We start from the raw sequence: 26,200 nt of genomic DNA on the forward strand, positions 1-26,200 counted from the left end.
CTGGATATTGAGCTAGGTCAGGGTCTGGGTGTTATCCCACTCCTAGATATTGAGCTAGGTCAGGGTCTGGGTGTTATCCCACTCCTAGATATTGAGCTAGGTCAGGGTCTGGGTGTTATCCCACTCCTAGATATTGAGCTAGGTCAGGGTCTGAGTGTTATCCCACTCCTAGATATTGAGCTAGGTCAGGGTCTGGGTGTTATCCCACTCCTAGATATTGAGCTAGGTCAGGGTCTGGGTGTTATCCCACTCCTAGATATTGAGCTAGGTCAGGGTCTGAGTGTTATCCCACTCCTAGATATTGAGCTAGGTCAGCGTCTGGGTGTTATCCCACTCCTAGATATTGAGCTAGGTCAGGGTGTTATCCCACTCCTAGATATTGAGCTAGGTCAGGGTCTGATCCCACTCCTAGACATTGAGCTAGGTCAGGGTGTTATCCCACTCCTAGATATTGAGCTAGGTCAGGGTCTGATCCCACTCCTAGATATTGAGCTAGGTCAGGGTGTTATCCCACTCCTAGATATTGAGCTAGGTCAGGGTCTGATCCCACTCCTAGATATTGAGCTAGGTCAGGGTCTGGGTGTTATCCCACTCCTAGATATTGAGCTAGGTCAGGGTCTGGGTGTTATCCCACTCCTAGATATTGAACTAGGTCAGGGTCTGATCCCACTCCTAGATATTGAGCTAGGTCAGGGTGTTATCCCACTCCTAGATATTGAGCTGGGTCAGGGTGTTATCCCACTCCTAGATATTGAGCTAGGTCAGGGTCTGGGTGTTATCCCACTCCTAGATATTGAGCTAGGTCAGGGTCTGGGTGTTATCCCACTCCTAGATATTGAGCTAGGTCAGGGTGTTATCCAACTCCTAGATATTGAGCTGGGTCAGGGTCTGGGTGTTATCCCACTCCTAGATATTGAGCTAGGTCAGGGTCTGGGTGTTATCCCACTCCTAGATATTGAGCTAGGTCAGGGTCTGAGTGTTATCCCACTCCTAGATATTGAGCTAGGTCAGGGTCTGAGTGTTATCCCACTCCTAGATATTGAGCTAGGTCAGGGTCTGATCCCACTCCTAGATATTGAGCTAGGTCAGGGTCTGGGTGTTATCCCACTCCTAGATATTGAGCTAGGTCAGGGTCTGATCCCACTCCTAGATATTGAGCTAGGTCAGGGTCTGGGTGTTATCCCACTCCTAGATATTGAGCTAGGTCAGGGTCTCTGTTATCCCACTCCTAGATATTGAGCTAGGTCAGGGTCTGAGTGTTATCCCACTCCTAGATATTGAGCTAGGTCAGGGTCTGGGTGTTATCCCACTCCTAGATATTGAGCTAGGTCAGGGTCTGGGTGTTATCCCATTCCTAGATATTGAGCTAGGTCAGGGTCTGAGTGTTATCCCACTCCTAGATATTGAGCTAGGTCAGGGTCTGGGTGTTATCCCACTCCTAGATATTGAGCTAGGTCAGGGTCTGGGTGTTATCCCACTCCTAGATATTGAGCTAGGTCAGGGTCTGGGTGTTATCCCACTCCTAGATATTGAGCTGGGTCAGGGTCTGGGTGTTATCCCACTCCTAGATATTGAGCTAGGTCAGGGTCTGGGTGTTATCCCACTCCTAGATATTGAGCTAGGTCAGGGTCTGAGTGTTATCCCACTCCTAGATATTGAGCTAGGTCAGGGTCTGAGTGTTATCCCACTCCTAGATATTGAGCTAGGTCAGGGTCTGATCCCACTCCTAGATATTGAGCTAGGTCAGGGTCTGGGTGTTATCCCACTCCTAGATATTGAGCTAGGTCAGGGTCTGATCCCACTCCTAGATATTGAGCTAGGTCAGGGTCTGGGTGTTATCCCACTCCTAGATATTGAGCTAGGTCAGGGTCTCTGTTATCCCACTCCTAGATATTGAGCTAGGTCAGGGTCTGAGTGTTATCCCACTCCTAGATATTGAGCTAGGTCAGGGTCTGGGTGTTATCCCACTCCTAGATATTGAGCTAGGTCAGGGTCTGGGTGTTATCCCATTCCTAGATATTGAGCTAGGTCAGGGTCTGAGTGTTATCCCACTCCTAGATATTGAGCTAGGTCAGGGTCTGGGTGTTATCCCACTCCTAGATATTGAGCTAGGTCAGGGTCTGGGTGTTATCCCACTCCTAGATATTGAGCTAGGTCAGGGTCTGGGTGTTATCCCACTCCTAGATATTGAGCTAGGTCAGGGTCTGGGTGTTATCCCACTCCTAGATATTGAGCTAGGTCAGGGTCTGATCCCACTCCTAGATATTGAGCTAGGTCAGGGTCTGGGTGTTATCCCACTCCTAGATATTGAGCTAGGTCAGGGTCTGAGTGTTATCCCACTCCTAGATATTGAGCTAGGTCAGGGTCTGAGTGTTATCCCACTCCTAGATATTGAGCTAGGTCAGGGTCAGGGTCTGATCCCACTCCTAGATATTGAGCTAGGTCAGGGTCTGGGTGTTATCCCACTCCTAGATATAGAGCTAGGTCAGGGTCTGAGTGTTATCCCACTCCTAGATATTGAGCTAGGTCAGGGTCTGGGTGTTATCCCACTCCTAGATATTGAGCTAGGTCAGGGTCTGGGTGTTATCCCACTCCTAGATATTGAGCTAGGTCAGGGTCAGGGTCTGGGTGTTATCCCACTCCTAGATATTGAGCTGGGTCAGGGTCAGGGTGTTATCCCACTCCTAGATATTGAGCTAGGTCAGGGTCAGGGTGTTATCCCACTCCTAGATATTGAGCTAGGTCAGGGTCTGAGTGTTATCCCACTCCTAGATATTGAGCTAGGTCAGGGTCAGGGTGTTATCCCACTCCTAGATATTGAGCTAGGTCAGGGTCTGAGTGTTATCCCACTCCTAGATATTGAGCTAGGTCAGGGTCAGGGTCTGATCCCACTCCTAGATATTGAGCTAGGTCAGGGTCTGGGTGTTATCCCACTCCTAGATATAGAGCTAGGTCAGGGTCTGAGTGTTATCCCACTCCTAGATATTGAGCTAGGTCAGGGTCTGGGTGTTATCCCACTCCTAGATATTGAGCTAGGTCAGGGTCTGGGTGTTATCCCACTCCTAGATATTGAGCTAGGTCAGGGTCAGGGTCTGGGTGTTATCCCACTCCTAGATATTGAGCTGGGTCAGGGTCAGGGTGTTATCCCACTCCTAGATATTGAGCTAGGTCAGGGTCTGGGTGTTATCCCACTCCTAGATATTGAGCTAGGTCAGGGTCTGAGTGTTATCCCACTCCTAGATATTGAGCTAGGTCAGGGTCTGGGTGTTATCCCACTCCTAGATATTGAGCTGGGTCAGGGTCTGGGTGTTATCCCACTCCTAGATGTTGAGCTAGGTCAGGGTCAGGGTGTTATCCCACTCCTAGATATTGAGCTAGGTCAGGGTCTGAGTGTTATCCCACTCCTAGATATTGAGCTAGGTCAGGGTCTGAGTGTTATCCCACTCCTAGATATTGAGCTAGGTCAGGGTCTGGGTGTTATCCCACTCCTAGATATTGAGCTAGGTCAGGGTCTGATCCCACTCCTAGATATTGAGCTAGGTCAGGGTCTGAGTGTTATCCCACTCCTAGATATTGAGCTAGGTCAGGGTCTGGGTGTTATCCCACTCCTAGATATAGAGCTAGGTCAGGGTCTGATCCCACTCCTAGATATTGAGCTAGGTCAGGGTCTGGGTGTTATCCCACTCCTAGATATTGAGCTAGGTCAGGGTCTGGGTGTTATCCCACTCCTAGATATTGAGCTAGGTCAGGGTGTTATCCCACTCCTAGATATTGAGCTGGGTCAGGGTGTTATCCCACTCCTAGATATTGAGCTGGGTCAGGGTGTTATCCCACTCCTAGATATTGAGCTAGGTCAGGGTCTGGGTGTTATCCCACTCCTAGATATTGAGCTAGGTCAGGGTCTGGGTGTTATCCCACTCCTAGATATTGAGCTAGGTCAGGGTGTTATCCCACTCCTAGATATTGAGCTGGGTCAGGGTGTTATCCCACTCCTAGATATTGAGCTAGGTCAGGGTCTGGGTGTTATCCCACTCCTAGATATTGAGCTAGGTCAGGGTCTGAGTGTTATCCCACTCCTAGATATTGAGCTAGGTCAGGGTCTGGGTGTTATCCCACTCCTAGATATTGAGCTAGGTCAGGGTCTGAGTGTTATCCCACTCCTAGATATTGAGCTAGGTCAGGGTCAGGGTCTGACCCCACTCCTAGATATTGAGCTAGGTCAGGGTCTGGGTGTTATCCCACTCCTAGATATTGAGCTAGGTCAGGGTCTGGGTGTTATCCCACTCCTAGATATTGAGCTAGGTCAGGGTCTGGGTGTTATCCCACTCCTAGATATTGAGCTAGGTCAGGTCTGATCCCACTCCTAGATATTGAGCTAGGTCAGGGTCTGGGTGTTATCCCACTCCTAGATATTGAGCTAGGTCAGGGTCTGATCCCACTCCTAGATATTGAGCTAGGTCAGGGTCTGATCCCACTCCTAGATATTGAGCTGGGTCAGGGTCTGAGTGTTATCCCACTCCTAGATATTGAGCTAGGTCAGGGTCTGGGTGTTATCCCACTCCTAGATATTGAGCTAGGTCAGGGTCTGGGTGTTATCCCACTCCTAGATATTGAGCTAGGTCAGGGTCTGGGTGTTATCCCACTCCTAGATATTGAGCTAGGTCAGGGTCTGAGTGTTATCCCACTCCTAGATATTGAGCTAGGTCAGGGTCTGAGTGTTATCCCACTCCTAGATATTGAGCTAGGTCAGGGTCTGAGTGTTATCCCACTCCTAGATATTGAGCTAGGTCAGGGTCTGGGTGTTATCCCACTCCTAGATATTGAGCTAGGTCAGGGTCTGAGTGTTATCCCACTCCTAGATATTGAGCTAGGTCAGGGTCAGGGTGTTATCCCACTCCTAGATATAGAGCTAGGTCAGGGTCTGAGTGTTATCCCACTCCTAGATATTGAGCTAGGTCAGGGTCTGAGTGTTATCCCACTCCTAGATATTGAGCTAGGTCAGGGTCTGAGTGTTATCCCACTCCTAGATATTGAGCTAGGTCAGGGTCTGGGTGTTATCCCACTCCTAGATATTGAGCTAGGTCAGGGTCTGGGTGTTATCCCACTCCTAGATATTGAGCTAGGTCAGGGTCTGGGTGTTATCCCACTCCTAGATATTGAGCTGGGTCTGGGTGTAATCCCACTCCTAGATATTGAGCTAGGTCAGGGTCTGGGTGTTATCCCACTCCTAGATATTGAGCTGGGTCAGGGTGTTATCCCACTCCTAGATATTGAGCTAGGTCAGGGTCAGGGTGTTATCCCACTCCTAGATATTGAGCTGGGTCAGGGTGTTATCCCACTCCTAGATATTGAGCTGGGTCAGGGTGTTATCCCACTCCTAGATATTGAGCTAGGTCAGGGTCTGAGTGTTATCCCACTCCTAGATATTGAGCTAGGTCAGGGTCAGGGTCTGATCCCACTCCTAGATATTGAGCTAGGTCAGGGTCTGGGTGTTATCCCACTCCTAGATATTGAGCTAGGTCAGGGTCTGAGTGTTATCCCACTCCTAGATATTGAGCTAGGTCAGGGTCAGGGTCTGATCCCACTCCTAGATATTGAGCTAGGTCAGGGTCTGAGTGTTATCCCACTCCTAGATATTGAGCTGGGTCAGGGTCTGATCCCACTCCTAGATATTGAGCTAGGTCAGGGTCTGGGTGTTATCCCACTCCTAGATATTGAGCTAGGTCAGGGTCTGAGTGTTATCCCACTCCTAGATATTGAGCTAGGTCAGGGTCTGGGTGTTATCCCACTCCTAGATATTGAGCTAGGTCAGGGTCTGGGTGTTATCCCACTCCTAGATATTGAGCTAGGTCAGGGTCTGGGTGTTATCCCACTCCTAGATATTGAGCTAGGTCAGGGTCTGGGTGTTATCCCACTCCTAGATATTGAGCTAGGTCAGGGTCTGATCCCACTCCTAGATATTGAGCTAGGTCAGGGTCTGGGTGTTATCCCACTCCTAGATATTGAGCTAGGTCAGGGTCTGATCCCACTCCTAGATATTGAGCTAGGTCAGGGTCTGATCCCACTCCTAGATATTGAGCTGGGTCAGGGTCTGAGTGTTATCCCACTCCTAGATATTGAGCTAGGTCAGGGTCTGGGTGTTATCCCACTCCTAGATATTGAGCTAGGTCAGGGTCTGAGTGTTATCCCACTCCTAGATATTGAGCTAGGTCAGGGTCTGAGTGTTATCCCACTCCTAGATATTGAGCTAGGTCAGGGTCTGGGTGTTATCCCACTCCTAGATATTGAGCTAGGTCAGGGTCTGAGTGTTATCCCACTCCTAGATATTGAGCTAGGTCAGCGTCTGAGTGTTATCCCACTCCTAGATATTGAGCTAGGTCAGGGTCTGAGTGTTATCCCACTCCTAGATATTGAGCTAGGTCAGGGTCTGGGTGTTATCCCACTCCTAGATATTGAGCTAGGTCAGGGTCTGAGTGTTATCCCACTCCTAGATATTGAGCTAGGTCAGGGTCAGGGTGTTATCCCACTCCTAGATATAGAGCTAGGTCAGGGTCTGAGTGTTATCCCACTCCTAGATATTGAGCTAGGTCAGGGTCTGAGTGTTATCCCACTCCTAGATATTGAGCTAGGTCAGGGTCTGAGTGTTATCCCACTCCTAGATATTGAGCTAGGTCAGGGTCTGGGTGTTATCCCACTCCTAGATATTGAGCTAGGTCAGGGTCTGGGTGTTATCCCACTCCTAGATATTGAGCTAGGTCAGGGTCTGGGTGTTATCCCACTCCTAGATATTGAGCTGGGTCTGGGTGTTATCCCACTCCTAGATATTGAGCTAGGTCAGGGTCTGGGTGTTATCCCACTCCTGGATATTGAGCTAGGTCAGGGTCTGGGTGTTATCCCACTCCTAGATATTGAGCTAGGTCAGGGTCTGGGTGTTATCCCACTCCTAGATATTGAGCTAGGTCAGGGTCTGGGTGTTATCCCACTCCTAGATATTGAGCTAGGTCAGGGTCTGAGTGTTATCCCACTCCTAGATATTGAGCTAGGTCAGGGTCTGGGTGTTATCCCACTCCTAGATATTGAGCTAGGTCAGGGCAAGAAATTGTAATTTTTTCCTAACGGTAACGACCATATTAAAATCTGATGTGGTTCTCGGGGACGGCCGAACAGCCCGAACGAAGGGCAGGGAGTGTGTTGTGGACCTCCAAAGTTGAATCGACATTGTCGTATTGGCTTAAATATGATGGGAGATTTGAATTGATCTTCAATCAATCCGTACTATAGTCACACCAGTCTATAATTGAGGGAATCCAAACCTGCTCCCACAGACTAACATAAAACAACGGGCTCTCTCCCCCTCATCCCCTGCTCTCTCTTCCCTCTCTCTCATCCCCTCCTCTCTATTCCCTCTCTCTCATCCCCTGCTCTCTCATCCCCTGCTCTCTCTTCCCTCTCCCTCATCCCCTCCTATCTATTCCCTCTCCCTCATCCCCTCCTCTCTATTCCCTCCCCCTCATCCCCTCCTCTCTCTTCCCTCCCCCTCATCCCCTCCTCTCTATTCCCTCTCCCTCATCCCCTCCTCTCTATTCCCTCCTCCCTCATCCCCTCCTCTCTATTCCCTCCCCCTCATTCCCTCCTCTCTCTTCCCTCCCCCTCATCCCCTCCTCTCTATTCCCTCCCCCTCATCCCCTCCTCTCTATTCCCTCCTCCCTCATCCCCTCCTCTCTATTCCCTCTTCCTCATCCCCTCCTCTCTATTCCCTCTCCCTCATCCCCTCTCCCTCATCTCTATTCCCTCTCCCTCACCCCCTCCTCTCTATTCCCTCTCTCATCCCCTCCTCTCTCTTCCCTCCCCCTCATCCCCTCCTCTCTATTCCCTCTCCCTCATCCCCTCCTCTCTATTCCCTCCCCCTCATCCCCTCCTCTCTATTCCCTCCCCCTAATCCCCTCCTCTCTATTCCCTCTCCCTCATCCCCTCCTCTCTATTCCCTCCCCCTCATCCCCTCCTCTCTCATCCCTCCCCCTGCACCATCCCTCAACTTAGTGGAGGAAACCTCCTGTTTACTTCAGTGTTTAGTAAGTGTGTGTGTGTGTGTGTGTGTGTGTGTGTGTGTGTGTGTGTGTGTGTGTGTGTGTGTGTGTGTGTGTGTGTGTGTGTGTGTGTGTGTGTGTGTGTGTGTGTGTGTTCAGACCTTAATAACTCTCTCCATCACCATGGAAACTTCTTTCTCCACGCTGTTGAATTGGCTGGTTAGACCAATCAGCTGCTTCCTCACATGATGCACCTTCCTGTACAGGGGAGATAAACACACTATTGATACACCGCGCACACACACCGCGCACACACACCTTCCTGCACACCTTCCACACACACACACACACACACACATACACACACACACACACACACAGGGAGTTAGTTGTCAGATATACAGGGTTGCTTAGCAGCAGGGAGTTAGTTATCAGAACAGTCAGACAAACAGGGTTGCTTAGCAGCAGGGAGTTAGTTATCAGAATCGTCAGACATACAGGTTTGCTTAGCAGCAGGGAGTTAGTTATCAGAACAGTTAGACATACAGGGTTGCTGAGCAGCAGGGAGGTAGTTATCAGAACAGTCAGACATACAGGGTTGCTTAGCAGCAGGGAGGTAGTTATCAGAACAGTCAGACATACAGGGTTGCTTAGCAGCAGGGAGGTAGTTATCAGAACAGTCAGACATACAGGGTTGCTTAGCAGCAGGGAGGTAGTTATCAGAACAGTCAGACATACAGGGTTGCTTAGCAGCAGGGAGGTAGTTATCAGAACAGTCAGACATACAGGGTTGCTTTGAGGCAGCCTTGAGTACATACTGTCAACATGCTGCTCATGTGATCTTTCCATTTCCAGCAGGCTGATGCATTCCTTCATTTACAGAACACACAGACCTCATCTAATATCTTCCTTCATCTACAGAACACACTGACCTCATCTGATACCTTAATCTAAAGAACACACTGACCTCATCTGATACCTTCATCTACAGAACACACTGACCTCATCTGATACCTTCATCTACAGAACACACTGACCTCATCTGATACCTTCATCTACAGAACACACTGACCTCATCTGATACCTTCATCTACAGAACACACTGACCTCATCTGATACCTTCATCTACAGAACACACTGACCTCATCTGATACCTTCATCTACAGAACACACTGACCTCATCTGATACCTTACCTCATCTACAGAACACTGTCCTCATCTGATACCTTCCTTTACAAGACACACTGACCTCATCTGATACCTTCCTTTACAAGAAACACTGACCTCATTTGATACCTTCCTTTACAAGAAACACTGACCTCATCTGATACCTTCCTTTACAAGAAACACTGACCTCATTTGATACCTTCCTTTACAAGAAACACTGACCTCATCTGATACCTTCCTTTACAAGAAACACTGACCTCATTTGATACCTTCCTTTACAAGAAACACTGACCTCATTTGATACCTTCCTTTACAAGAAACACTGACCTCATCTAATACCTTCCTTTACAAGAAACACTGACCTCATCTGATACCTTCCTTCATCTACAGAACACACTGACCTCATCTGATACCTTCTTTCATCTACAGAACACACTGAACTCATCTGATATCTTCCTTTACAAGGCAGACTGACCTCATCTGATACCTTCCTTTACAAGACAGACTGACCTCATCTGATACATTCCTTCATCTACAGAACACACAGACCTCATCTGATATCATCTTTCATCTACAGGACACACTGACCTCATCTGATACCTTCATCTAAAGAACACACTGACCTCATCTGATACCTTCATCTACAGAACACACTGACCTCATCTGATACCTTCATCTACAGAACACACTGACCTCATCTGATACCTTCATCTACAGAACACACTGACCTCATCTGATACCTTCATCTACAGAACACACTGACACCTTCATCTACAGAACACACTGACCTCATCTGATATCATCCTTCATCTACAGAACACACTGACCTCATCTGATACCTTCCTTCATCTACAGGACACACTGACCTCATCTGATATCATTCTTCATCTACAGAACACACTGACATCATTTGATATCATCCTTCAATTACGGGACACTTACCTCATCCACTCCTCGCTCTTAGAGATGAAGAGGCGGTACTTCATGGCACACTCCTCTGTAAACAGAGACCTGGCCTTGGTGGCATGGAACACCAGCTTCTGTCTGTTAGAGGAACATTATATTATTACTATACTGTAACCAGAAGATAAACACTGTCTGTGGAATTGGGGAATTGAGGATAGAGGAGGTTTAATGTTGGGGTTGAGGAGCAGATCTGTCATCATGGATAGAGGAGGACTAATGTTGGGGTTGAGGAGCAGATCTGTCATCATGGATAGAGGAGGACTAATGTTGGGGTTGAGGAGCAGATCTGTCATCATGGATAGAGGAGGACTAATGTTGGGGTTGAGGAGCAGATCTGTCATCATGGATAGAGGAGGACTAATGTTGGGGTTGAGGAGCAGATCTGTCATCATGGATAGATGAGGACTAATGTTGGGGTTGAGGAGCAGATCTGTCATCATGGATAGAGGAGGACTAATGTTGGGGTTGAGGAGCAGATCTGTCATCATGGATAGAGGAGGACTAATGTTGGGGTTGAGGAGCAGATCTGTCATCATGGATAGAGGACTGATGTTGGGGTTGAGGAGCAGATCTGTCATCATGGATAGAGGAGGACTAATGTTGGGGTTGAGGAGCAGATCTGTCATCGTGGATAGAGGACTAATGTTGGGGTTGAGGAGCAGATCTGTCATCATGGATAGAGGAGGACTAATGTTGGGGTTGAGGATCAGATCTGTCATCATGGATAGAGGACTAATGTTGGGGTTGAGGAGCAGATCTGTCATCATGGATAGAGGACTAATGTTGGGGTTGAGGAGCAGATCTGTCATCATGGATAGAGGAGGACTAATGTTGGGGTTGAGGATCAGATCTGTCATCATGGATAGATGAGGACTGATGTTGGGGTTGAGGAGCAGATCTGTCATCATGGATAGAGGAGGACTAATGTTGGGGTTGAGGAGCAGATCTGTCATCATGGATAGAGGAGGACTAATGTTGGGGTTGAGGAGCAGATCTGTCATCATGGATAGAGGAGGACTAATGTTGGGGTTGAGGAGCAGATCTGTCATCATGGATAGAGGACTAATGTTGGGGTTGAGGAGCAGATCTGTCATCATGGATAGAGGAGGACTAATGTTGGGGTTGAGGAGCAGATCTGTCATCATGGATAGATGAGGACTAATGTTGGGGTTGAGGAGCAGATCTGTCATCATGGATAGAGGAGGACTAATGTTGGGGTTGAGGAGCAGATCTGTCATCATGGATAGAGGACTGATGTTGGGGTTGAGGAGCAGATCTGTCATCATGGATAGAGGAGGACTAATGTTGGGGTTGAGGAGCAGATCTGTCATCATGGATAGAGGACTGATGTTGGGGTTGAGGAGCAGATCTGTCATCATGGATAGAGGAGGACTAATGTTGGGGTTGAGGAGCAGATCTGTCATCATGGATAGAGGACTGATGTTGGGGTTGAGGAGCAGATCTGTCATCATGGATAGAGGAGGACTAATGTTGGGGTTGAGGAGCAGATCTGTCATCATGGATAGATGAGGACTGATGTTGGGGTTGAGGAGCAGATCTGTCATCATGGATAGAGGACTAATGTTGGGGTTGAGGAGCAGATCTGTCATCATGGATAGAGGAGGACTAATGTTGGGGTTGAGGATCAGATCTGTCATCATGGATAGATGAGGACTGATGTTGGGGTTGAGGAGCAGATCTGTCATCATGGATAGAGGAGGACTAATGTTGGGGTTGAGGAGCAGATCTGTCATCATGGATAGAGGACTAATGTTGGGGTTGAGGAGCAGATCTGTCATCATGGATAGAGGAGGACTAATGTTGGGGTTGAGGAGCAGATCTGTCATCATGGATAGATGAGGACTAATGTTGGGGTTGAGGAGCAGATCTGTCATCATGGATAGAGGAGGACTAATGTTGGGGTTGAGGAGCAGATCTGTCATCGTGGATAGAGGACTAATGTTGGGGTTGAGGAGCAGATCTGTCATCATGGATAGAGGAGGACTAATGTTGGGGTTGAGGATCAGATCTGTCATCATGGATAGAGGACTAATGTTGGGGTTGAGGAGCAGATCTGTCATCATGGATAGAGGACTAATGTTGGGGTTGAGGAGCATATCTGTCATCATGGATAGAGGAGGACTAATGTTGGGGTTGAGGAGCAGATCTGTCATCATGGATAGAGGACTAATGTTGGGGTTGAGGAGCAGATCTGTCATCATGGATAGATGAGGACTGATGTAGGGGTTGAGGAGCAGATCTGTCATCATGGATAGAGGACTAATGTTGGGGTTGAGGAGCAGATCTGTCATCATGGATAGAGGAGGACTAATGTTGGGGTTGAGGAGCAGATCTGTCATCATGGATAGAGGACTAATGTTGGGGTTGAGGAGCAGATCTGTCATCATGGATAGAGGAGGACTAATGTTGGGGTTGAGGATCAGATCTGTCATCATGGATAGATGAGGACTGATGTTGGGGTTGAGGAGCAGATCTGTCATCATGGATAGAGGAGGACTAATGTTGGGGTTGAGGAGCAGATCTGTCATCATGGATAGAGGACTAATGTTGGGGTTGAGGAGCAGATCTGTCATCATAGATAGAGGAGGACTAATGTTGGGGTTGAGGAGCAGATCTGTCATCATGGATCATCAGGTCACCAGAATAAGACCCTGGATATTTATTGAACGGAGCATCAACCTCATCACTGTGCATCTCCACCACCCTTATTCCTACAGTATATCTGTCCTACAGTATATCTGTCCTACAGTATATCTGTCCTACAGTATATCTGCCCTACAGTAAAAAAAAATGTTACTGGCAAAATGTGCTGTTTCCATCAGGCCTGTCAGGACATGTTCTATCCTGTTTCCATCAGGCCTGTCAGGACATGTTTCCATCAGGCCTGTCAGGACATGTTCTATCCTGTTTCCATCAGGCCTGTCAGGACATGTTCTATCCTGTTTCCATCAGGCCTGTCAGGACATGTTCTATCCTGTTTCCATCAGGCCTGTCAGGACATGTTCTATCCTGTTTCCATCAGGCCTGTCAGGACATGTTTCCATCAGGCCTGTCAGGACATGTTTCCATCAGGCCTGTCAGGACATGTTCTATCCTGTTTCCATCAGGCCTGTCAGGACATGTTCTATCCCACATGTACTTTACTCACGTAAAAAGGATGTAAACCCACATGTACTTTACTCACGTAAAAAGGATGTAAACCTGGTCAGCGGGACAGAAAAGACGGACCTACTTGTCAAATTTGTGTATTTGTTCCTCGTTGTACGGCAGACGTCTCTCAGCCTTGTCCTTCTTAAACTGGTGGTAGATGGCTGTAATGGAGTCCAGGAGAACCTTGATCCTCTCAACACTGAGACAGAGAGAGAAAACCAAGAGTGTTAGATGGCTGAAAGGAGCTGTGGAACTCATGTGTGGCTTGAGGAGCAACATTAGTCCACAGATATTGGATATTACTCTCAGACTCTGTTTTTGTATGGAGATCTGGGAAGTATACTGTAACCTAGTAACATTTAGTATCTCTCTAGGTTACGGTGTGATCTCTGAAGTACACTGTAACCTGGTAACATTTAGTATCTCTCTAGGTTACGGTGTGATCTCTGAAGTACACTGTAACCTGGTAACATTTAGTATCTCTCTAGGTTACGGTGTGATCTCTGAAGTACACTGTAACCTGGTAACATTTTGTATCTCTCTAGGTTACGGTGTGATCTCTGAAGTATGATACAGAGAGACTCATCCGTGCTTTGACTACAAACAGGCTTGATGACTGTGATGCTCTCCTGTCTGGTCTACCCAAGGAAGACATTGTATGTTTTGCAGTTGACCAGAATGCTGCAGCGTGGGTACTGGCCATGATCATGTTGATCGATTTCGTGCGTTTCTGTCAGTGTAAAACTATCAAGCTCACAACTAAAACCTTTGCCGCTTTCGCCTCCCGCCACTAGCACGCCATTAGCACGCCACTAGCACCACCACTAGCACGCCACTAGCACGCCATTAGCACGCCACTAGCACGCCATTAGCACGCCACTAGCACCACCACTAGCACGCCATTAGCACGCCACTAGCACCACCACTAGCACGCCACTAGCACGCCACTAGCACGCCATTAGCACGCCACTAGCACCACCACTAGCACGCCATTAGCACGCCACTAGCACCACCACTAGCACGCCACTAGCACGCCACTAGCACCACCACTAGCACGCCACTAGCACGCCACTAGCACGCCACTAGCACGCCACTAGCACCACCACTAGCACGCCACTAGCACGCCACTAGCACCGCCACTAGCACGCCACTAGCACCGCCACTAGCACGCCACTAGCACCACCACTAGCACGCCACTAGCACGCCACTAGCACGCCACTAGCACCACCACTAGCACGCCACTAGCACCACCACTAGCACGCCACTAGCACGCCACTAGCACGCCACTAGCACCACCACTAGCACGCCACTAGCACCGCCACTAGCACGCCACTAGCACGCCACTAGCACGCCACTAGCACGCCACTAGCACCACCACTAGCACGCCACTAGCACGCCACTAGCACCACCACTAGCACGCCACTAGCACGCCACTAGCACCACCACTAGCACGCCACTAGCACCACCACTAGCACGCCACTAGCACGCCACTAGCACCACCACTAGCACGCCACTAGCACCACCACTAGCACGCCACTAGCACGCCACTAGCACCACCACTAGCACGCCACTAGCACGCCACTAGCACCACCACTAGCACGCCACTAGCACCACCACTAGCACGCCACTAGCACGCCACTAGCACCACCACTAGCACGCCACTAGCACGCCACTAGCACCACCACTAGCACGCCACTAGCACCACCACTAGCACGCCACTAGCACCACCACTAGCACGCCACTAGCACGCCACTAGCACCACCACTAGCACGCCACTAGCACGCCACTAGCACCACCACTAGCACGCCACTAGCACCCACCACTAGCACGCCACTAGCACGCCACTAGCACCACCACTAGCACGCCACTAGCACCACTACTAGCACGCCACTAGCACACCACTAGCACGCCACTAGCACGCCACTAGCACGCCACTAGCACGCCACTAGCACCACCACTAGCACGCCACTAGCACGCCACTAGCACCACCACTAGCACCACCACTAGCACCACCACTAGCACCACCACTAGCACGCCACTAGCACCACCACTAGCACCGCCACTAGCACGCCACTAGCACCACCACTAGCACGCCACTAGCACCACCACTAGCACAACCACTAGCACCACCACTAGCACCACCACTAGCACGCCACTAGCACCACCACTAGCACCACCACTAGCACGCCACTAGCACCACCACTAGCACGCCACTAGCACGCCACTAGCACGCCACTAGCACCACCACTAGCACGCCACTAGCACCACCACTAGCACCACCACTAGCACCACCACTAGCACGCCACTAGCACCGCCACTAGCACGCCACTAGCACGCCACTAGCACCACCACTAGCACGCCACTAGCACCACCACTAGCACGCCACTAGCACCACTACTAGCACGCCACTAGCACCACTACTAGCACGCCACTAGCACACCACTAGCACGCCACTAGCACGCCATTAGCACGCCATTAGCACCACCACTAGCACGCCACTAGCACCACCACTAGCACGCCACTAGCACCACCACTAGCACGCCACTAGCACCACCACTAGCACGCCACTAGCACCACCACTAGCACCACCACTAGCACGCCACTAGCACCACCACTAGCACGCCACTAGCACCACCACTAGCACGCCACTAGCACCACCACTAGCACGCCACTAGCACGCCACTAGCACACCACTAGCACGCCATTAGCACCACCACTAGCACGCCACTAGCACCACCACTAGCACGCCACTAGCACGCCACTAGCACACCACTAGCACGCCATTAGCACGCCATTAGCACCACCACTAGCACGCCACTAGCACCACCACTAGCACGCCACTAGCACCACCACTAGCACGCCACTAGCACCACCACTAGCACGCCACTAGCACCACCACTAGCACGCCACTAGCACGCCACTAGCACCACCACTAGCACGCCACTAGCACCACCACTAGCACGCCACTAGCACCACCACTAGCACGCCACTAGCACCACCACTAGCACGCCACTAGCACCACCACTAGCACGCCACTAGCACCACCACTAGCACGCCACTAGCGCTCCACGTGAATGTTCCCGGAAATAGAAACACAATTGTAGCTAACTCGCGGCATCCCAGTGACGTCCCAGAATAAGGCGACAATAATAAAATGACCAAAAGAGTTCGGTCGGCTTTGTGTTTTCATTTTTACAACAGATTATTTTTTTTTGGGATACTTGTATCGTCACAGCCCTAAAACACACTCGTTACTTACTTCCTGTCTTCGGGGTGTGTTCCAGCTTGAGTCCAGCTGTCCGTCAGAACACCACCTGACAGGAACTTACTCTTGATGTCCTGAACCGTCTGCTCCATGGGGACTAAGGAGTTAGAGATCTGCACAGAGAGACAACCAATCAACCACAGCCCTGGGGGAGGCTGAGAGACAACCAATCAACAGCAGCTCCAGAGATGGGAGGCTGACTGAGAAGATAATAGCCAGAGGCGGGGCCAGAGGGAACAGAGGCTGAGTGATAGGTTAGTAGCCAGGGGCGGGGCCAGAGGGAACAGAGGCTGAGTGATATGTTAAGGGGCGGGGCCAGAGGGAACAGAGGCTGAGTGATAGGTTAGTAGCCAGGGGCGGGGCCAGGGGAATAGAGGCTGAGTGATAGGTTAAGGGGCGGGGCCAGAGGGAACAGAGGCTGAGTGATAGGTTAAGGGGCGGGGCCAGAGGGAACAGCAGGTACTTACAAGGACTATTTTCTTCCTCATGTCTGAGATCTCATCGTATTCTGACGACGACAACATATTGGCCTGCATTAACACCTCGTACCTGGGAGAGGAGACAACAACATATTGGCCTGTATTAACACCTCGTACCTGGGAGAGGAGACAACAACATATTGGCCTGCATTAACACCTCGTACCTGGGAGAGGAGACAACAACATATTGGCCTGCATTAACACCTCGTACCTGGGAGAGGAGACAACAACATATTGGCCTGTATTAACACCTCGTACCTGGGAGAGGAGACAACAACATATTGGCCTGCATTAACACCTCGTACCTGGGAGAGGAGACAACAACATATTGGCCTGCATTAACACCTCGTACCTGGGAGAGGAGACAACAACATATTGGCCTGCATTAACACCTCGTACCTGTGAGAGGAGACAACATATTGGCCTCCATTAACACCTCGTACCTGGGAGAGGAGACAACAACATATTGGCCTGCATTAACACCTCGTACCTGTGAGAGGAGACAACATATTGGCCTCCATTAACACCTCGTACCTGGGAGAGGAGACAACAACATATTGGCCTGCATTAACACCTCGTACCTGGGAGAGGAGACAACAACATATTGGCCTGTATTAACACCTCGTACCTGGGAGAGGAGACAACAACATATTGGCCTGTATTAACACCTCGTACCTGGGAGAGGAGACAACAACATATTGGCCTGTATTAACACCTGGGAGAGGAGACAACAACATATTGGCCTGCATTAACACCTCGTACCTGGGAGAGGAGACAACAACATATTGGCCTGAATTAGCACCTCGTACCTGGGAGAGGAGACAACAACATATTGGCCTACAGTAACACCTCGTACCTGGGAGAGGAGACAACAACATATTGGCCTGCATTAACACCTCGTACCTGTGAGAGGAGACAACATATTGGCCTCCATTAACACCTCGTACCTGGGAGAGGAGACAACAACATATTGGCCTGCATTAACACCTCGTACCTGGGAGAGGAGACAACAACATATTGGCCTGTATTAACACCTCGTACCTGGGAGAGGAGACAACAACATATTGGCCTGTATTAACACCTCGTACCTGGGAGAGGAGACAACAACATATTGGCCTGTATTAACACCTCGTACCTGGGAGAGGAGACAACAACATATTGGCCTGCATTAACACCTCGTACCTGGGAGAGGAGACAACAACATATTGGCCTGAATTAACACCTCGTACCTGGGAGAGGAGACAACAACATATTGGCCTACAGTAACACCTCGTACCTGGGAGAGGAGACAACAACATATTGGCCTGCATTAACACCTCGTACCTGGGAAAGGAGATAACATATTGGCCTGCATTAACACCTCGTACCTGGGAGAGGAGACAACAACATATTGGCCTGTATTAACACCTCGTACCTGGGAGAGGAGACAACAACATATTGGCCTGCAGTAACACCTCGTACCTGGGAGAGGCGACAACAACATATTGGCCTGCATTAACACCTCGTACCTGGGAGAGGAGACAACATATTGGCCTGCAGTAACACCTCGTACCTGGGAGAGGAGACAACAACAACAACACCTCCTGCTGGTTCTATCCTCTGAGGAGCTGGAGGGGAAAAGTGTCTCAACAAATCAAAGTGTGTACTCACAGCTGCTCTGTCCTCTCCAGGATCTGAGCGCAGTAGTGACAGACGTGGATGACCTCTGACTTCTTATGTACCATCTCGCTGTAGTCCTCCTTCATCAACTCACTGAGACAGAGACACATTGTTCAATTAATTTGATAGCAGATCAAATGTAGCACCAACATACACAGACCCGTTGACAAAAGTTACATTGATTTCTACAGAACACCAGCTGAACAGTGTACCAGTTGACAGAATGGGTATACCAGGTGAACAGTGAACCAGTTGAGGGGTATACCAGGTGAACAGTGTACCAGTTGACAGAATGGGTATACCAGGTGAACAGTGTACCAGTTGACAGAATGGGTACACCAGCTGAACAGTGTACCAGTTGACAGAATGGGTATACCAGGTGAACAGTGTACCAGTTGACAGAGGGGTATACCAGGTGAACAGTGTACCAGTTGAGGGGTATACCAGGTGAACAGTGTACCAGTTGAGGGGTATACCAGGTGAACAGTGAACCAGTTGACAGAGGGGTATACCAGGTGAACAGTGAACCAGTTGACAGAGGGGTATACCAGGTGAACAGTGTACCAGTTGAGGGGTATACCAGGTGAACAGTGTACCAGTTGACAGAATGGGTATACCAGGTGAACAGTGTACCAGTTGACAGAGGGGTATACCAGGTGAACAGTGTACCAGTTGACAGAGGGGTATACCAGGTGAACAGTGTACCAGTTGACAGAGGGGTATACCAGGTGAACAGTGTACCAGTTGACAGAATGGGTATACCAGGTGAACAATGTACCAGTTGAGGGGTATACCAGGTGAACAGTGTACCAGTTGAGGGGTATACCAGGTGAACAGTGAACCAGTTGACAGAGGGGTATACCAGGTGAACAGTGAACCAGTTGACAGAGGGGTATACCAGGTGAACAGTGTACCAGTTGAGGGGTATACCAGGTGAACAGTGTACCAGTTGACAGAATGGGTATACCAGGTGAACAGTGTACCAGTTGACAGAGGGGTATACCAGGTGAACAGTGAACCAGTTGACAGAATGGGTATACCAGGTGAACAGTGAACCAGTTGACAGAATGGGTATACCAGGTGAACAGTGAACCAGTTGACAGAGGGGTATACCAGGTGAACAGTGTACCAGTTGAGGGGTATACCAGGTGAACAGTGAACCAGTTGACAGAGGGGTATACCAGGTGAACAGTGTACCAGTTGAGGGGTATACCAGGTGAACAGTGTACCAGTTGACAGAATGGGTATACCAGGTGAACAGTGAACCAGTTGACAGAGGGGTATACCAGGTGAACAGTGTACCAGTTGAGGGGTATACCAGGTGAACAGTGTACCAGTTGACAGAATGGGTATACCAGGTGAACAGTGTACCAGTTGAGGGGTATACCAGGTGAATGTGCTGGTTGTCTGGTGCATTGTAATGTTTGAGTTAACAGGACTTACATCAGTCCCCTGACTCCCTTCCTGACCAGCTCCTGACAAACCAACAGGGAGTCTGAGGTCTTCCACAGGTGGCCCACGTCTCCTGCAAACGTCTGGACAACGGAGGAAGACATTTTAGGATATTAGAGGCACCACACACTCCATCCACACACAGCTTCTGTTTGGGGGGGGGGGCATAGGTTAGCAGTGTGGTTAAGTTTAGGATTCAGCTAGTGACCATGCTGCAGAGCTGCCTCCAGAACATGAGTCATCTCAATAAATGGCAACCTGCCCATGTTGAGCTACATGTTGTTTTGTGGCTTTACTCAGGGTGAGAGTCTGACGGACATCTAGCGGGTTTCGGTTACCTTAGTTACCTTGGCATAGCTGGCATAACCTTTACACTGCCTTCACAAAGTATTCAGACCCCTTGAATGTTCCCACATTTTGTTACATTACAGCCTTATTCTATAATGGATTCAAATGTTCTTTACACACAATGCCCCATAATGACATCACAATACCCCATAATGACATCACAATACCCTATAATGACATCACAATACCCCATAATGACATCACAATACCCCATAATGACATCACAATGCCCCATAATGACATCACAATGCCCCATAATGACAACTCAGAAACAGTTTCTGTTAAAATAAAAAAAACTGAAATATCACATTTACATATTAACATAGTGTTCAGACCCTTTACTCAGTACTTTGTTGAAGTACCTCTGTCAGATTCCAGCCTCGAGTCTTCTTGGGTATGATGCTACAAGCTTGGTACACCTGTATTTGGGGAGTTTCTCCCATTCTTCTCTGCAGATCCTCTCAAGCTCTGTCAGGTTGGATGTGGAGCGTCGCTGCAGAGCTATTTTCAGGTCTCTCCAGAGATGTTCGATCGGTTTCAAGTCCGGGCTCTGGCCGGGCCACTCAAGGACATTCAGAGACTTGTCCCGAAGCCACTCCTGGGTTGTCTTGATTGTGTGCTTAGGGTCGTTGTCCTGTTGGAAGGTGAACCATCACCATTCAAATTGTAGAAACATCTCAAGGATGATCAATGGAAACAGGATGCACCTGAGCTCAATTTCGAGACTCATAGCAAAGGGTCTGAATACTTAGTTCTTAGACCACCCTAGGTCAGGTTTTCTTGATGTAAATAAGGTTTTGTTTTTTTATTATGTTTTTAAATACATTTTCAAAAATGTCTAAAAACCAGTTATCACTTTGTCATTATGGGGCATTGTGATGTCATTATGGGGCATTGTGATGTCATTATGGGGCATTGTGATGTCATTATGGGGCATTGTGATGTCATTATGGGGTATTGTGATGTCATTATGGGGTATTGTGATGTCATTATGGGGTATTGTGATGTCATTATGGGTATTGTGATGTCATTATGGGGTATTGTGATGTCATTATGGGGTATTGTGATGTCATTATGGGGTATTGTGATGTCATTATGGGGTATTGTGATGTCATTATGGGGTATTGTGATGTCATTATGGGATATTGTGATGTCATTATGGGGTATTGTGTGTAGATTGACGAGGATTTTTATTTATTTAATCATTTTAGAATAAGTAACTGTAACCTATAGTTACCTTGGCATAGCTGGCATAACCTATAGTTACCTTGGCATAGCTGGCATAACCTATAGTTACCTTGGCATAGCTGGCATAACCTATAGTTACCTTGGCATAGCTGGCATAACCTATAGTTACCTTGGCATAGCTGGCATAACCTATAGTTACCTTGGCATAGCTGGCATAACCTATAGTTACCTTGGCATAGCTGGCATAACCTATAGTTACCTTGGCATAGCTGGCATAACCTATAGTTACCTTGGCATAGCTGGCATAACCTATAGTTACCTTGGCATAGCTGGCATAACCTATAGTTACCTTGGCATAGCTGGCATAACCTATAGTTACCTTGGCATAGCTGGCATAACCTATAGTTACCTTGGCATAGCTGGCATAACCTATAGTTACCTTGGCATAGCTGGCATAACCTATAGTTACCTTGGCATAGCTGGCATAACCTATAGTTACCTTGGCATAGCTGGCATAACCTATAGTTACCTTGGCATAGCTGGCATAACCTATAGTTACCTTGGCATAGCTGGCATAACCTATAGTTACCTTGGCATAGCTGGCATAACCTATAGTTACCTTGGCATAGCTGGCATAACCTATAGTTACCTTGGCATAGCTGGCATAACCTATAGTTACCTTGGCATAGCTGGCATAACCTATAGTTACCTTGGCATAGCTGGCATAACCTATAGTTACCTTGGCATAGCTGGCATAACCTATAGTTACCTTGGCATAGCTGGCATAACCTATAGTTACCTTGGCATAGCTGGCATAACCTATAGTTACCTTGGCATAGCTGGCATAACCTATAGTTACCTTGGCATAGCTGGCATAACCTATAGTTACCTTGGCATAGCTGGCATAACCTATAGTTACCTTGGCATAGCTGGCATAACCTATAGTTACCTTGGCATAGCTGGCATAACCTATAGTTACCTTGGCATAGCTGGCATAACCTATAGTTACCTTGGCATAGCTGGCATAACCTATAGTTACCTTGGCATAGCTGGCATAACCTATAGTTACCTTGGCATAGCTGGCATAACCTATAGTTACCTTGGCATAGCTGGCATAACCTATAGTTACCTTGGCATAGCTGGCATAACCTATAGTTACCTTGGCATAGCTGGCATAACCTATAGTTACCTTGGCATAGCTGGCATAACCTATAGTTACCTTGGCATAGCTGGCATAACCTATAGTTACCTTGGCATAGCTGGCATAACCTATAGTTACCTTGGCATAGCTGGCATAATATATAGCATAACATATAGCATAACATATAGCATAACATATAGTTACCTTGGCATAGCTGGCATAACATATAGCATATTATATAGTTACCTTGGCATAACATATAGCATAACATATAGTTACCTTGGCACAGCTGGCATAACATATAGTTACCTTGGCATAGCTGGCATAATATATAGCATAACATATAGCATAACATATAGCATAACCTATAGTTACCTTGGCATAGCTGGCATAATATATAGCATAACATATAGCATAACATATAGCATAATATATAGTTACCTTGGCATAGCTGGCATAATATATAGCAGATTATATAGTTACCTTGGCATAACATATAGCATAACATATAGTTACCTTGGCATAGCTGGCATAACATATAGCAGATTATATAGTTACCTTGGCATAACATATAGCATAACATATAGTTACCTTGGCATAGCTGGCATAACATATAGCATAATATATAGTTACCTTGGCATAGCTGGCATAACATATAGCATAATATATATTTACCTTGGCATAGCTGGCATCCAGGTCCAGATCGTAGCGAGGCTGGACTTTAGGAGGACTCGCTGTGGAGATCAATAGAGAGACTGAGGTTAACAGACAGACAGATAGAGACTGAGGTCAGTTAACCTCAGTCTCCGTCTGCCCGTTAACCTCAGTCTCCGTCTGCCCGTTAACCTCAGTCTCCGTCGGCCCGTTAACCTCAGTCTCCGTCGGCCCGTTAACCTCAGTCTCCGTCGGCCCGTTAACCTCAGTCTCCGTCGGCCCGTTAACCTCAGTCTCCGTCGGCCCGTTAACCTCAGTCTCCGTCGGCCCGTTAACCTCAGTCTCCGTCGGCCCGTTAACCTCAGTCTCCGTCGGCCCGTTAACCTCAGTCTCCGTCGGCCCGTTAACCTCAGTCTCCGTCGGCCCGTTAACCTCAGTCTCCGTCGGCCCGTTAACCTCAGTCTCCGTCGGCCCGTTAACCTCAGTCTCCGTCGGCCCGTTAACCTCAGTCTCCGTCTGCCCGTTAACCTCAGTCTCCGTCTGCCCGTTAACCTCAGTCTCCGTCGGCCCGTTAACCTCAGTCTCCGTCTGCCCGTTAACCTCAGTCTCCGTCTGCCCGTTAACCTCAGTCTCCGTCTGCCCGTTAACCTCAGTCTCCGTCTGCCCGTTAACCTCAGTCTCCGTCTGTCGTTAACCCCCTGGAAATAATTTCATCAGACCCTAATCTGTGGATTTCACATGACTTGGAATACAGACATGCATCTGTTGGTCACAGATACCTTACAAAACCAGTCAGTATCTGGTGTGATCAGAAAACCAGTCAGTATCTGGTGTGATCAGAAAACCAGTCAGTATCTGGTGTGACCACCATTTGCCTCATGCAGCGTGACACGTATCCTTCGCATTGAGTTGATCAGGATGTTGATTATGGCCTGTGGAATGTTGTCCCACTCCTCTTCAATGGCTGTGTGAAGTTGCTGGATGTTGTCAGGAACTGGAACACGCTGTCGTACACGTCGATCCAGAGCATCCCAAACATGCTCAATGGGGTGACATGTTTAATGAGTATGCAGGCCATGGAAGAACTGGGACATTTTCAGCTTCCTGGAATTGTGTACAGATCCTTGAGACGTGCATTATCATGCTGAAACATGAGGTGATGGCGCCAGATGTCGTCACGGTATCTCTGTGCATTCAAATTGCCATCAATAAAATGTAACTGTGTTGGTTGTTCATAGCTTATGCCTGTCCATTACCATAACCCCATCATGGGGCACTCTGTTCACAACGCCGTCTGCCCCGGTAGTTTAAACTGGGATTCGTCCGTGAAGAGCTTTAACCCCATCATGGGGCACTCTGTTCACAACGCTGTCTGCCCCGGTTCTGCCCCGGTAGTTTAAACCGGGATTCGTCCGTGAAGAGCTTTAACCCCATCATGGGGCACTCTGTTCACAACGCCATCTGCCCTGGTAGTTTAACCCGGGATTCGTCCGTGAAGAGCTTTAACCCCATCATGGGGCACGCTGTTCACAACGCCGTCTGCCCCGGTAGTTTAACCTGGGATTCGTCCGTGAAGAGCTTCTCAAGCGTGTCAGTGGACATCGAAGGGAAGCGTTTTCCCAACGAAGTCGATTACGACCCTGTCAGGTCAATTATCTTGTCAAAGGAGAAATGTAACGTAACGGGGATGTAAACAAATTCGTTCCCAGAACGTGAGAGAAATCATCTTTCTGTGCGTACGGAACATTTCAGGGATCTTTCATTTCAGCTGATGAAAACATGGCACCAACACTTCGCATGTTGTCTGTATTTGTGTTCAGTGTAAATCCCATTTCCACATCGATGCTAATAATTTAGAATCTTACGGTCCTCGAAGATGAGCCCCACTGTAGCTACGGACTCTCTGCTGAGCAGCATGATGGGATTGTCTCTGGAGGTCCGTGGGAAGGTCTGGGCTTGGCGGTTGGGCTCAAGCTGTAGGCGTCGCCCCTCGTACAGGAGCTCCTGGTTGTGGACCGGGATACTGCACCGACGAGACAACAGCTCCTGGAAGAGAGTCGCCCTGGGGAGAGAGGTCAGAGGTTAAGGGTCAGCCTCTATCTCTCTGAGCAGTTTACAGAGAAAAGTAATCATTCTGTGTGCATGGTCAGTGTTTTTTTTGGTCCTATTTGTCCTATCGGACATCCTCGGAGAGGAGGATCACAACCAGAGTCTGTCATTATCAACGGTGACCTTAAAGTTTGGCACACCTGTATTTGGGGAGGATCTCCCATTCTTCTCTGCAGATACTGTCAGGTTGGGTGGGGAGCGTCGCTGCACAGCTATTTTCAGGTCTCTCCAGAGTTGTTCGATCGGGTTCAAGTCCGGGCTCTGGCTGGGCCACTCAGGGACATTCAAAGATTTGTCCCGAAGCCACTCCAGCGTTGTCTTGGATGTGTAATTAGGGTCGTTGTCCTGTTGGACGGTGAACCTTCGCCCCAGTCTGAGGTCCTGAGTGCTCTGGAGCAGGTTTTCATCTCTGTACTTTGCTACGCCAGTCCCTGCCGCTGAAAAACATCCCACAGCATAATGCTGCCACCACCATGCTTCACTGTAGGGATGGTGCCCCCACCACCATGCTTCACTGTAGGGATGGTGCCGCCACCACCATGCTTCACTGTAGGGATGGTGCCGCCACCACCAT

The 26,200-nt window shown here is 48.8% G+C and overlaps 1 protein-coding gene across 1 annotated transcript in view; it reads right to left on the minus strand.

The window, feature by feature from the left end:
• LOC116371233 (serine/threonine-protein kinase TBK1-like) overlaps window positions 1-26,200 on the minus strand; it is a 79,779-nt gene that overhangs the window by 14,502 nt on the left and 39,077 nt on the right. The window contains exons 9-17 of the mRNA XM_031820091.1: window positions 25,383-25,579; window positions 23,539-23,597; window positions 20,178-20,269; window positions 18,726-18,827; window positions 17,064-17,145; window positions 16,591-16,709; window positions 13,414-13,530; window positions 10,137-10,238; window positions 8,189-8,285 (exon numbers count right to left, since the gene is read on the minus strand). Coding sequence (XP_031675951.1) covers window positions 8,189-8,285; window positions 10,137-10,238; window positions 13,414-13,530; window positions 16,591-16,709; window positions 17,064-17,145; window positions 18,726-18,827; window positions 20,178-20,269; window positions 23,539-23,597; window positions 25,383-25,579 — 967 coding nt within the window. The remainder of the gene's footprint in view (window positions 1-8,188; window positions 8,286-10,136; window positions 10,239-13,413; window positions 13,531-16,590; window positions 16,710-17,063; window positions 17,146-18,725; window positions 18,828-20,177; window positions 20,270-23,538; window positions 23,598-25,382; window positions 25,580-26,200) is intronic.

The sequence above is a fragment of the Oncorhynchus kisutch genome, unplaced genomic scaffold (assembly GCF_002021735.2).
Source record: "Oncorhynchus kisutch isolate 150728-3 unplaced genomic scaffold, Okis_V2 scaffold3040, whole genome shotgun sequence".
Classification (NCBI taxonomy): Eukaryota; Metazoa; Chordata; class Actinopteri; order Salmoniformes; family Salmonidae; genus Oncorhynchus; species Oncorhynchus kisutch.